Genomic DNA, 13,358 nt, shown 5'->3' on the forward strand with positions numbered 1-13,358 from the left:
ACAATTTAGCATGGTCCCACATCTTTGGAGTGTGGGAGAAAACCCACACAGACACAATGTACAAACTCAACACAGTAACCCGAGACTGGACTTGAACCTGGATCCCTGGCACTGAGAGGCAGCAGGGCTAACCACTGTGCCATGATGCAGAATAAAAAAGTTGTTACTTAGTGACTTCATTATCAGCAGTTTGGATTCCAAAGTCACATGCTCTAAACACTTTGCAAAGACGCTAGCAGGTCAAGGAGTGCAATTTCATTTATTGTGATTAATACAAGGCTTTTTAAAACTTGAACATTCCACCTTTTACTAAATTCAAGACACAGACCAGTGGAATTTTTTTTAAACCCACTCCCATCCTGAACACCAAGCCAATGACAGAACACTTCTAGCTACCTGCTTGCTCATTTGGAAGTTGCAGCTCAGTGTTCACCTCTTAGAATAAATCTTCCTCATCTTTCAGCATCCACCCATGTGCGTTCTGGACCAGCTTCATCAGCAATAACTGATTTATCCTTGTTTCAGATAACCCACACAGTGACAACATCATACAAAAGCATTAATGGATAAATTTACAAAAGAAATTGAATACATGTAGCACCACTGTTGTGAAGAATTTTCATGCAATGCATATTTTTCACACCCACTACATGTCTATTACACATCTTGATATATGGCTTAATCTGATTAAGGTCAGTACTGTGTCACTTCTCACAAAGTTTTCTTTTCTTTGGTCTTCATTTCAGCATCTTGCTGGTCCTTTATCAGTGACTCATCAGCTTCCTTCATTTGCTGTGGGAACAGACAAATGTTAACCAAAAAAATCCAGAAAACAAAATAAAAACAAAAAATGTTGGATAAACTCAGCAGGTTTGGCAGCACTTGTGGAATGAGAACCAGAGTTGAGGCTTTGAGTCTTGACTTCTTCAGTACTGAAGAGGAATAGCAATGTGATGAATTATGTAGTTGGAAAGGAAGTGGAGCAGATTGTCTTGTTCATGACATCTTAGGCAAAGGGAGTGTTAATGGTAGCATTAGACATAGAAAATAGGTCCAGGAGTAGGCCATTCAGCACTTTGAGCCTACACTAATATGATCATGGCTGATCATGCAGTTTCAGTATCCCATTCCCGCTTTCTCTCTATACCCCTTGATCTCTTTAGCCACGAGGGCCACATCCAGTTCTCTCTTGAACATATCTAATGAATTGGCCCCAACAGCTTTTTGTGGTAGAGAATTCCACAGGTTCACAACTGAGTTCTTCCTCATCACGGTCCTGAATGGCTTACCCTTTAGTCCTGGACTTCCACAACATTGGAAACATTCTTACCACATTTAACCTGTCCAGTCCCATCAGGATTTTGTATGTTTCTATGAGGGCCCCTTTCATTCTTTTAAATTCCAATGAATACAAGCCCAGTTGATCCAGTCTGTCCTCATATGTCAGTCCTGCCATTCCAGGAATCAGTCTAGTTAAGGAGTGAAGGTGCTAATAGTGGCACTAAAGTAAGATAGCAAAATCGAACAGCAAAAGCATCCACAGATGCTGCCAGACCTGAGTTTATCCAGCATTTTGTTTTTATTCCAGAAAATGTGCATACCACTTTAATAACACAGTAATTACATTATTGCATTAATGTTCCCTTCAGATTGAAAACTACTTCTCTCCACTAGCTGTTAAGTCTTGGAACTCACACCTGAACAACAAAGACTCGTGAAATAAAACTGCCCTTCCTTGTGGAAATTTCACTCAGCACAAGCTGAACAGACAACTGGTGTCAGGATCACAAAGGTTCTGGAGGATGTGACTCCCAGGTTGGGGTAGTCCACATTGATGAGATGGAGGTTTACTCTGTAGCTGGCTATGCACTATAAAACAGAAGTCAGCTTGATACACAACACAGTACCAGTTTCTGCACAAGTTTGTGTTGAGGCTGTTCACATGTTTAAATGCTCCAGGACTGGGAATTAAGGAAAAAGAATGGGGATTTGGTCCTTGGACACTTGAATTGTGAAAGCAGCAAACCATGACAGTTTATGAAAGATATGGGCAGACTACCAAAGATGGGCAGACAGGTTACAGACACAGAGACAAGGTGCTCTATGACACTTTAGCAGGAAGAGTAGGAAAAGAAAGTACACAGTGGCAAAATTCAAAGTGAAGTGAACAGCAGTGGATCAGGAGGAGATAGGAACATAGAAAAACTACAGCACATTACAGGCCCTTCGGCCCACAAAGCTGTGCCAAACATGTCCCTACCTTAGAGTTTACTAGGTTTACCTAAAACCCTCCATCTTACTAAGGTCCATGTACTTATCTAAAAGTCTCTTAAAAGGCCCTATCAAATCCACCTCCACCACCGCTGCCAGCAGCCCATTCCAAGCACCCACCATTCTCTGAATGAAAAACTTACCTTCGATATCTCTTCTGTACCTATACCCCACCACCTTAAACCGGTGTCCTCTTGTGGCAGCCATTTCAGCCATGGGAAAAAGCCTCTGACTATCCACTTGATCAATACCTCTCAACATCTTACACACCTCTATCAGGTCACCCCTCATCCTTCGTCTCTCCAAGGAGAAAAGGCCGAGCTCCCTCAGCCTATCCTTATAAGGCATACTCCCCAATCCAGGCAACATACTTGTAAATCTCCTCCGCACCCTTTCAATGGCTTCCACATTCTTCCTGCAATGAGGCAACCAGATCTGAGCACAGCACTCCAAGTGGGGTGTGACCAGGGTCCTATATAGCTGCAACATTATCTCTCGACTCCTAAACTCAATTCCTCAATTGATGAAGGCCAGTACACCATATGCCGCCTTAACCACAGCTTCAACTTGCGCAGCTGCTTTGAGCGTCCTCTGAACTCAGACCCCAAGATCCTTCTGATTTTCCACACTGCCAAGAGTCCTACCATTAATACTATATTCTGCCGTCCTATCTGACTTGCCAAAATGAACCACTTCACACTTATCTGGGTTGAACGCCATCTGCCACTTCTCCGCCCAGTCTTGCATCCTATTTATGTCTCGCTGCAACTTCTGACCTCTCTCCACACTATCCACAACACCTCCAACCTTTGTGTCATCAGCAAACTTACCCACCTATCCCTCCACTTCCTCATCCAGGTCATTTATAGAAATCACAAAGAGTAAGGGTCCCAGAACAGATTCCTGGGGCACTCAACTGGTGACCCATCTATAACCACTCTGCTTTGTGGATTCAGAACTAGCTTGCCCACAGAATGTCCCCTTGGATCCCATGCCCTCTCACTTTCTCCATAAGTCTTGCATGGGGCACCTTATCAAATGCCTTGCTGAAGTCCATATATACTACATCTACTGCTCTTCCTTCATCAATGTGTTTAGTCACATCTTCAAAAAATTCAATCAGGCTCGTAAGGCATGATCTGTCTTTGACAAAGCCATGCTGACTCTTAATCATAATCAAATGTTCATAAATCCTGCCTCTCAGGATCTTCCCCATCAACTTACCAACTCACTGGTCTATAACTTCAAGGCTATCTCTACTCCCTTTCTTGAATAAAGGAATAACGTCTGCAATCCTCCAGAACGTCTCCCATCTCCATTGATGATGCAAAGATCATCACCAGAGGTTCAGCAATCTCCTCCCTCATCTCCCAAAGTAGCCTGGGGTACATCCCATCTGGTCCCGGCGGCTTATCTAACTTGATGTTTTTCAAAAGCTCCAACACATCCTCTTTCTTACTACCAACATGCTCAAGCTTTTCAGTCCGCTGCAAGTCTGCACTACAACCACTAAGATCCTTTTCCGTAGTGAATACTGAAGTATTCATTAAGTATCTCTGCTATTTCTTCCGGTTCCATGCAAACTTTCCCATCGTCACACTTGATAGGTCCTATTCGTTCACGTCTTATCCTCTTGCTCTTGACATACATGTAGAATGCCCTGGGGTTTTCCTTAATCCTGCCTGCCAAGGCCCTCTCATGACCCTTTCTGGCTCTCCTAATTTCTTTCTCAAGATCCTTCCAATTAGCCAGATACTCTTCTAGATCTCTAACATTACTCAGCTCTTTGAACCTTTTGTAAGCTTTTCTTTTCTTGACTAGATATATTATAGGATGCAAGACTGGGTGGAGAAATGACAGATGGAGTTCAACCCAGATAAGTGTGAAGTGGTTCATTTTGGCAGGTCAAATAGGATGACAGAATATAATATTAAATAGTAGGGCTCTTGGCAATGTAGAAGATCAGAAAGATCTTGGGGTCTGAGTTCATAGGACGCTCAAAGCAGCTACGCATGTTGAAGCTGTGGTTAAGAAGGCATATGGTGTACTGGCCTTCATCAATCGAGGAACTGAATTTAGGAATCGAGAGATAATATTGCAGCTATATAGGACACTGGTCAGACCTCACTTGGAGTACTGTGTTCAGTTCTGGTCACCTCATTACAGGAAGGATGTCATTGAAAGGGTGCAGAGGAGATTTACAAGGACGTTGCTTGGATTGGGGAGCATGCCTTATGAGGATAGCTTGAGGGAGCTCAGCCTTTTCTCCTTGGAAAGACGAAGGATGAGGGGTGACCTGATAGAGGTGTATAAGATGTTGAGAGGTATTGATTGAGTGGATAGTCAGAGGCTTTTCCCCAGATCTGAAATGGTTGCCACAAGTGGACACAGGTTTAAGGTGCTGGGGAGTAGGTACAGAGGAGATGTCAGGTTAAGTTTTTCACTCAGAGAATGGTGGGTGCATGGAATGGACTGCCGGCAACAGTGGTGGAGGTGGATTCAATAGGGTCTTTTAAGAGACTTTTAGATAAGTACATAGAACTTAGTAGAATAGAGGATTATAAGTAAGCCTAGTAATCTCTAAGGTAGGAACATGTTCAGCACAACTTTGAGCGCCGAAGGGCCTGTATTGTGCTGTAGTTTCTTTTTCTATGTTTTATTACAGTCTTTGTACACCACGGTTCCTGTAACCTACCATTACTTCTCTGTCTCATTGGAACATTGCTATGCAGAACTCCAGACAAATATTCCCTGAAAATTTGCCACATTTCTTCTGTACATTTCCCTGAAAAAACCTCTTTCCAATTTAAGCCTCCAATTTCCTGCCTGATAGCCTCACAATTCCCCTTACACCAATTAAACACTTTCCTAACTTATCTGATCCTATCTCTCTCCAATGCTATTGTAATTTTTTCATAGAATCTCTACAGTGCAGAAGGAGGTCATGAAACCCATTGAGCTAGCACTGACAACCCACACAGGCCCTATTCCCATAACCCTACATATTTACCCTGCCATTCCCTCCAACTTAAGTATCCCAGGACACTAAGGGACAATTTAGGATGGCCAATTAACCTAACCTGCACATCTTTGGAGTGAGGAGGAATCTGGAGCACCTGGAGGAAACACACCCAGACACAGGGAGAACATACAAACTCCACACAGGCTATGCACTCTTGGTTGTGTTAAAATGCAGAGAACTGAAATACCATTCCAAGGAGCTGAGTTCTGAGAAATTCCCACAGTTAATGGGGAAATTCAATTCAAAGAACAATACAGGACAGGAAACAGGCCCTTGGGCCCTCTAAGCCTGCGCCGCTCATTGGTCCAACTAGACCATTTTTCTGTATCCCTCCATTCCCAGTCTGCTTTTGTGACTATCCAGGTAAGTCAAACGATCCCAGCATGTACGCCTCCACCACCCTGCTTGGCAATGCATTCCAGGCCCCCACCACCCTCTATGTAAAATACGCCCCCTCAGATATCTGAGTTAAATCTCGCCCCCCTCACCTTGAACCTGTGACCCCTTGTGTTTGTCACCTCTGACCTGGGAAAAAGCTTCCCACTGTTCACCCTATGCCCTTCATAATTTTATACACCTCTATTAGGTCTCCCCCTCTCCATCTTTCCAGGGAGAACAACCCCAGTTTACCCAAACTCTCCTCATAGCCAAGACCCACCATACCAGGCAACATCCTGATAAACTTTCTCTGCACTCTCTCCAAAGCATCCACGTCCTTCTGGTAGTGTGGTGACCAGAACTGGATGCAGTACTCCAAATGTGGCCTAACCAACGTTCTATACAGCTGTAACGTCAGATGCCAGTTTTTATACTCTATACCCCGTCCTATAAAGGCAAGCATGCCATATGCCTTCTTCACCACCTTCTCCACCTGCGCTGCCACCTTCAAGGATCTGTGGACTTGCACACCCAAGTCCCTCTGCGCGTCTATACTTAGGATCTAATGTTTAGATTTTAATAAAATAATAAGATAATAATACAAAGCTACTTTAAATAAGTGTCCACGTGACTACCAGATTACTGTAAAAATCCATCTGGTTCGCTAATATCCTTTAGGGAAGTACACCTGCTGTGCTGGCCTTGCCAGTAATGTCAACAGCCCATGAATGAATGAATTTTTAAGCGTGCAGAACCTACAACAGTTGTTCCAAAATAGATAAATGCTTGAACTAAATGGATTAAATGGGCAGATTCTCAGATCTATATACATGAAATACAGTCATATGTGGGGTTACAGGAATAGGGCCTGGGTGGGATTGTGGTTGGTGTAGACTCAATGGGCCGAATAAGAACATAAGAAATAGGAGCAGGAGTAGGCCATCCAGCCCTTCGAGCCTGCCCCGCCATTCAATAAGATCATGGCTGATCTGTCGCTGCTCAGTTCCACTTTCCCGCCCTCTCCCCATAACCCTTAATCCCCTCTCCTATCAAAAACCCATCAACCCGCGTCTTAAAAATATTTAGCGAGGCAGCCTCCACCACTTCAATGGGCAGAGAATTCCAGAGATTCACCACCCTTTGAGTGAAGAAGTTCCTCCTCAACTCCGTTCTAAACCGCCCCCCTTTTATCTTGAGGCTGTGCCCCCTAGTCCTATTGTCTTTTTTGAGAGGGAAGAGTCTTTCCACCTCTATCCTATCCATCCCATTCATCATCTTATACGTCTCAATGAGATCTCCCCTCATTCTTCTAAACTCTAACGAGTACAAGCCCAGTTTATTCAGCCTCTCCTCATAGCTCAACCCCCTCAACTCCGGTATCAGCCTAGTAAACCTCCTCTGCACTCCCTCCAAGGCCAAAATATCTTTGCACAGGTGCGGCGCCCAAAAATGCACACAGTACTCCAGTTGCGGCCTCACCAATGCCCTATACAGCTGCAGCAAGACCTCCCTACTTCTATATTCAATCCCCTTCGCTATGAAAGCCAGAATGACCTCCTTCTTCACTGTCAGGATTGTATAATTCTATGATTCTACAACTTAAAGTATTACTCTCCCACACTTGACATATCACAGGGATTTTTTAAAAATACCATTCAAAAGCGATTCAATGATTTAACATTGGGGCATAAGTTTTCACTTTTACTGTTCACTATAGGACAGGTGAAGATTAATCAAGGGCCTGATCTAATCCCTGTCTAGAAATCAATATCAAACTGGGTGAAAAACAGGAGGTCAATCCACTAACAGCCTGCCGTAATAATAAAAATTCAGCCCACAGTTTACTCAGAGCCTCTTGAGGTGCGAAACAGGCTGTTTGTCTATTTTAAACTCCATCCTGTATGACTGATGTGTGTGTCACGTTCACTGCCAAAGCTTATTAAAAAGCCTTGATTTGAAAAAGTTGAGATGTTGTGAATAGAACTGTTTGAAAATTATGCTTCACCAGTGAAAGCTCGGTCACTGCTGATCCCTTGCCAAATGAGAATTTAACTTCAGATCAACAAAAACAGCAGATATAGCTAAGCTCACTGAGTAATCAAATCCTGTGCGAATGTTGGGACTGTATTTGTCTTTGTGACTAAATATATTTGGCTAAAATAGATTCACCTATTGCTTAGTTTTGTTAAAAAGTTATTGAACAGCCATCTACAAAGGATGCAACAACATACTGAAAGGGTTCGTCTGTACATTCAGATCAGACTGCAAGCTGTACATGTATTTCAACAGAGATATTAAAATAAATCAATCAGGCAATTTGGAGCCTTTCATTCATTGTCTTTTGAACAATGTCAAGTAGTTTCTGATAGTAATAGACTCTGGGATATATAACAGCTGCAATTTTAATTCACTCCCCTGAGGGACAATGCATTTTGACAGCTATATCCCAGAGCACAAATAACTTCCAGTTCGCAGCTTCATTTTTTCCATAAACAATAAACAAAATCCTTGAGTACCCAGGGCGACTGTGGTCTCTCTATTGTGTTTTCATAGGCTGCCCAGGCAATACCAGCATATCTTGGATGCTCTCTGGAGAGGAGTGGGGCAGTACAGTGGCAGAGTGGTTAGCACTGCTACCTCTCAGCGCCAGGCAACTGGGTTCAATTTCCAGCTTGGGTCACTGTCTGTGTGCTGTTTGCATGTTCTCTCCATGTCTGCGTGGATTTCCTCTGGGTGCTCTGGTTTCCTCCCACACTCCAAAGTTGTGCGGGTTAGGTTGATTGGCCATGCTAAATTGCCCCTTCGTGTCAGGGGGATTAGCAGGGTAAATACAGAGGTTTACAGGGTAGGGCCCAAATGGGATTGTTGCCAGTGCAGGCTTGCTGGGCTGAATGGCCTCCTCCTGCACTGTAGGAATTCTATGATTCAGGCTGTTGGGGATCTATGTAGTGGGGCACCTCTTGCAAAAGTGAAATCTTACCAGCAGCTGTAGCTCCATTTCTAACTTGGAGGCTAAATTGACACACACAATTCAATCTCTTGTCTCTGTGCATTTAGAGAAAGAGAGAGCGCGCAAGGGATAGAGACTGCAAGAGAGACAAGAGAGAAATACAGACAGAGAATGAATAATTTTAAGTTCATTCTCAGAAATGTGAACATTTCTGGTAAGGTCGGCATTTATTACTCTCCTCACAGAGTGCCATGCATGGCTATTCAGAGGACATTTAACAATCAGCTGCACTGCATGTGGGTCCGTAGTCCAATAGGCTCAGGATTTCCTCTCCTAAAGGACACGGGTTGGCGTTTTACAACAAACTGAAAAATATACCGCTAAAATCACATTCACTAACCAACTTCCCCAAGGCAATATTGGATTTGGACTGACAGAGCCAACGGGGTTTGAACAAAATCTAATTAATGAGTGCATTGATGCAGCTACAAATAAGAAAACTTGGATAGGAAATGTTTAAATTAATTCACAACTGCACAGATAATTAAAAAGAAATTGCATTTCTACAGCATCTTTCATGACCTTTCTTTACAGAGCACATTGTCACTGGACTAGTAATCCAGAGACCCAAGGTAATGCTTAAGGGACCCAGGAATGAATCCCACCACAGCAGATGATCAAATTTGAATACAATAAAAATCTGGAATCAAATGTCTAATGATAACCATGAAACCCCTGCAATTATAAAGTAACTATATTGTACAATTTTCATTTACAAGGCTGTGGGTAATATACAACAGCGTGTGCCACACTAGTATTCCCAGCTGAAATAAAATGGTACGTCTCTGACTTACTTAAAGGTCAGAGGAGATATGCAGTGTGGTCTTGTGTTATTTTTAAATCTGGAGACGTCCTGCAGCTGGACTTCAATTTAAAAACCTGATCCTGTTCATTCAGAAATATGCTTTAAATAAGTATCTGTCATCTCAGACCTATCATGATTGAGAAACAAAATAAGGAGGAGTTATATTCTGTCAGTGGCCAGGGCTGTTCCTACAAGCCAGCAACAAAAAGCAGCATTTCCGGTCAGAAGTTTGAGGAGTTCCTTTCAGATACATGCAAAATACAGCAGATACTGGAAATCGGCAATAAAAACAGAAAATGCTGGAAATATTCAGGTCTGATCATGTCTGGGGAGAGAAAAACTGAGTTAACCTCAAATTTGATAAGACTTTTCTTCAGAACCCGGGTTGGGCTTGAAACATTAAGTCTGCTTCTCCCAAACCTGCTGAGCTTTTCAAGCACTTTTAATTATTTCCAAACACTGCATTTGGGCCTTTCAGTCAATAGTTGGCACTTCACTTTTTAATCCAGTTTCCAGAAACAACAGCAAACTGACAGTTTAAAGCTCATCCTACAGGAACACAGGAGCAGGAGGCAGCAAATTCAGCCCTTCGAGCCTACTCCGCCATTTAATCAGATGGCTGATCTCTCCCTGGTCTCAAATCCACCTCCCCATCTGTTCCCCTTATCACTGTTTTAAATTAAAAATATATCTATCTCCTTTTTGAAACCATTCAGCGATTTGGACTCCACTGGGATATGGGCCTGTGAGTTCCACAAATCCACCACCCTCTGTGAGGAGTAGTTCCTCCTCATTTCAATTTTAAATCTATTGTCTCTCAACCTATACCTGTGATCTCTTGTTCAAGATTGTTTCCTGTTATGGGGCATTTTGTCTACATTTATCAATCCCTTTTAAAATTTTACATATCTCAATCGGATCCCCTCTCATCCTTCTAAACTCCAGCCCAAAATTTTAATCTCTCCTCATATGTCAACCCTTTCATCCCTAGAATCAATCTGGTAAACCACCTCTGAACTGCCTCCAATGCCACCACATCCTTCCTCAAATGGGGCAGTAAAGGAGTGGCAGACTTAACACTTTCTGGAGGGTCCATAAAATGGCACAGTAGTGCTTACCAAACAGTAACTTGGGTGACTGTCAAGGGTACTTTGGTCAGGAAGGGGGGATAGGGCGTACAGGAGGGCAGTCAGGTCAGAGTAAGCTAATGACTGGTGACATTGTGGAGCAGAGTGCAGCCACCATGTGTAGCACAGAGTGGACTGACTGTCCTGTCTCAGAAAGCAGTGCATGTGGTGGAGCTCAGTGTGGCTGGAATAGCTGTTGATGAGCACCAGGTGCATTCAGTTTTGTCTAAAAGAGGAGAGGTTTTTTTCAAATATTAAATACAAAACCAAAAGAAAAGGGCACCAAGTGAGTGTGTGGGCCCAGACTGGAAGTATAGAATGATTCACAAGTGCCATTATCCAACATCACATCAAGGATTGATCTAATTGAGGTATTCAAGATTATGAGGGGCATGGACAGAGCGGTTAAGAGCAGCTGTTCCCCTTAGCTGAAGGGTCAGTTACGAGGGGACACAAGTTAAGAGTGATAGGTTTAGAGGGCAGATTTGAGAAAAAACTTTTTTTTTTTTAAAACTCAGAGGGTGGTGATGGTCTGGGATGCACTGCCTGGGAGGGTGGTGGAGACGGGATGTCTCACATCTTTTAAAAAGTACCTGGATGAGTACTTGGCATATTATAATATTCAAGGCAATGGGTCAAGTGCTGGCAAACGGGATTAGGTGGGCAGGTCAGGACCTTTCTTGTTAGGCACAGACTCAATGGGCCGAAGGGTCTCTCCTGCACTGTAGGGTTTTGTGATTCTGTGCTTGACAGATTCTGCAGCAAAAAGCAGGCAGGTCCACTTCACTCCATCTGTACATAAATACCTATGTTCTTAAAAGCACTGTTAACATACACTCCTCATCCAGCAATGTCATATTACTAATATTGTGTGACATTATCTTTTTGCTGGGTGGGGGAGTTTATTTGTAAAAAGGGTCCTTCAAAAAGTTAGAGAACCACTGTTTTAAGAAAATTTCAATACAAGAATTCCAATTTCCAAGCAGCCCCTAATTATAAATTAATGTTGACTGTGGGTACACTTTTTTCCTTTATTCTTTCACGGAATTTGGGCATCACTGACTGGTCAGCATTTGTTGCCCATTCCTAATTGCCCCTAAACTGAGTGTTTTGCTAGGTCATTTCAGAGGGCAGTTAAGAACCAACCACATTGCTGTGGCTCTGGAGTCACACGTAGGCCAGACCAGGTAAGGACAGCAGATTTCCTTCCCTAAAAGACATTAGTGAATCAGGTGGGTTTTTCCCAATAATCACTGATGGTCGCCGTTATCAAGACTAGCTTTCAATTCCAGGTGTTATTAAATTAATTTAAATTCCATCAGCTGGCATGGCTGGGATTTGAAGCCATGTCCCCCAGAGCATTAGCCTGGGCCTCTGGATTAAGGGTGCAGTGACCTTACCACTCTCTCCAATATCTATGACTGGCTCTTTATACAATTACACTGGGCTCAATCTACATACACCACATGAAAGTGATTGGGTTAGTGGTTTGTGAATGTGGGTTACTGCAAGTCTGGACTCTGACAATCACAATGATGGCCACAATTTTCCTACCATGCCGTGGCTGGTGTGAATTGCGACAATCCAGGAAAATTGCGTGCGGGTCAGACATTAAACGGTTTGCAATTGCCCCGGTTCCTTTATCCTGGCACAAACTGGATCTCATCCAGAAATGGCACAAGGCCGATTAACACATTAAAGAAGCGTTTAGCCCATTTGAGGCTGGACCCAATTCCTGCAATTCTCTGACCTCGACGGCTGCAGGAACCCAGCAAGAATCACCACTGGTCTCCACCAGCTGCACACAGGTTGGGGATGAGGGGGATACATATATCAGGGCTTATGAAGGGTGACACCCATTGGCAGGGCAGCGAAGCCAGCAATCGGTATCGGAGAGGGGTTGGTGAAACGTGCTGCCGATGTGGGGCAGGGGGGTGGGGAGGGGCGGGGAGATACTCCAGTGCACTGAGAGACCAGGCCACCCTTTCAAAATGGCACTCTCTCTTTGCAGCCAGTTTTCCCAGAACCAGCAGGAAACTCACCACTCTCCCAAAAAATGACCAAGTGTGGGACGATTGCAATCGGATTTGCATCGGACAGACTGCCATGAATCACCTGCAATGACACAGTCATTTCTTGGGAATGTTTTGCCCAATGTTTAAGAAAATACCTGCTTTGAATGCGTGGCCTATCTGGACATTTGCTTTTATTCCCAAGTCTGACAATCCTCCCTTTGGTAGGATGGTCATGGCAGCAAATGCCAGGCTGATTCCTGGCTTGTTTTCATGGAAGTACATGTCTCCCTGTAGTCTGGGAACATCACTTTCTAGAGTAATTGCTACCAATAATAAATAGCCAGTTTGAAAATACTGAAAAACTTGATACAGCTTTATTTATTCAGCCATCAATAGTCTAGCCAGGAGTCCAGCCCCTTGCAGTTTTACAAGTGGTTACTTCCACAATGGCAATTTATCCTTTTCAGCCCCATCACCAACACAACGCTGATGGTTTGGAATGTGGTGTTGCACCTCCAAATACAGAGGCAAAACACTACAGATGCAGAAAGCCTGAAATAGAAAGCGCAGGAAATACTCAGCAGGTCTGGCGACATCTATGGAGGGAGAAACAAGAGTTAAAGTTTCAGATCAAAGGCTTCAGGCAGGATTGAATCGAAACATTGTCATTGATCTGAGACATTTAAACCTCTCTTTCCACACTGCTCGCTGACCTGCTATGTATTTCCAG

The 13,358-nt window shown here is 43.5% G+C and overlaps 1 protein-coding gene across 3 annotated transcripts in view; it reads right to left on the reverse strand.

Moving 5' to 3' along the window:
- Positions 1-240: 240 nt before the first annotated feature.
- The window catches only part of ano10a (anoctamin 10a), a 76,546-nt gene continuing 63,428 nt past the window's right edge, over positions 241-13,358 (reverse strand). For all 3 annotated transcript variants that reach the window (XM_080193958.1, XM_080193959.1, XM_080193960.1), the window contains exon 13: positions 241-792. In XM_080193958.1, the coding sequence (XP_080050084.1) occupies positions 712-792 (81 nt within the window). In that variant the 3' untranslated portion in view covers positions 241-711. The remainder of the gene's footprint in view (positions 793-13,358) is intronic.

The sequence above is a fragment of the Carcharhinus amblyrhynchos genome, chromosome 8, assembly GCF_965287045.1.
Source record: "Carcharhinus amblyrhynchos chromosome 8, sCarAmb.v2.hapA, whole genome shotgun sequence".
NCBI lineage: Eukaryota > Metazoa > Chordata > Chondrichthyes > Carcharhiniformes > Carcharhinidae > Carcharhinus > Carcharhinus amblyrhynchos.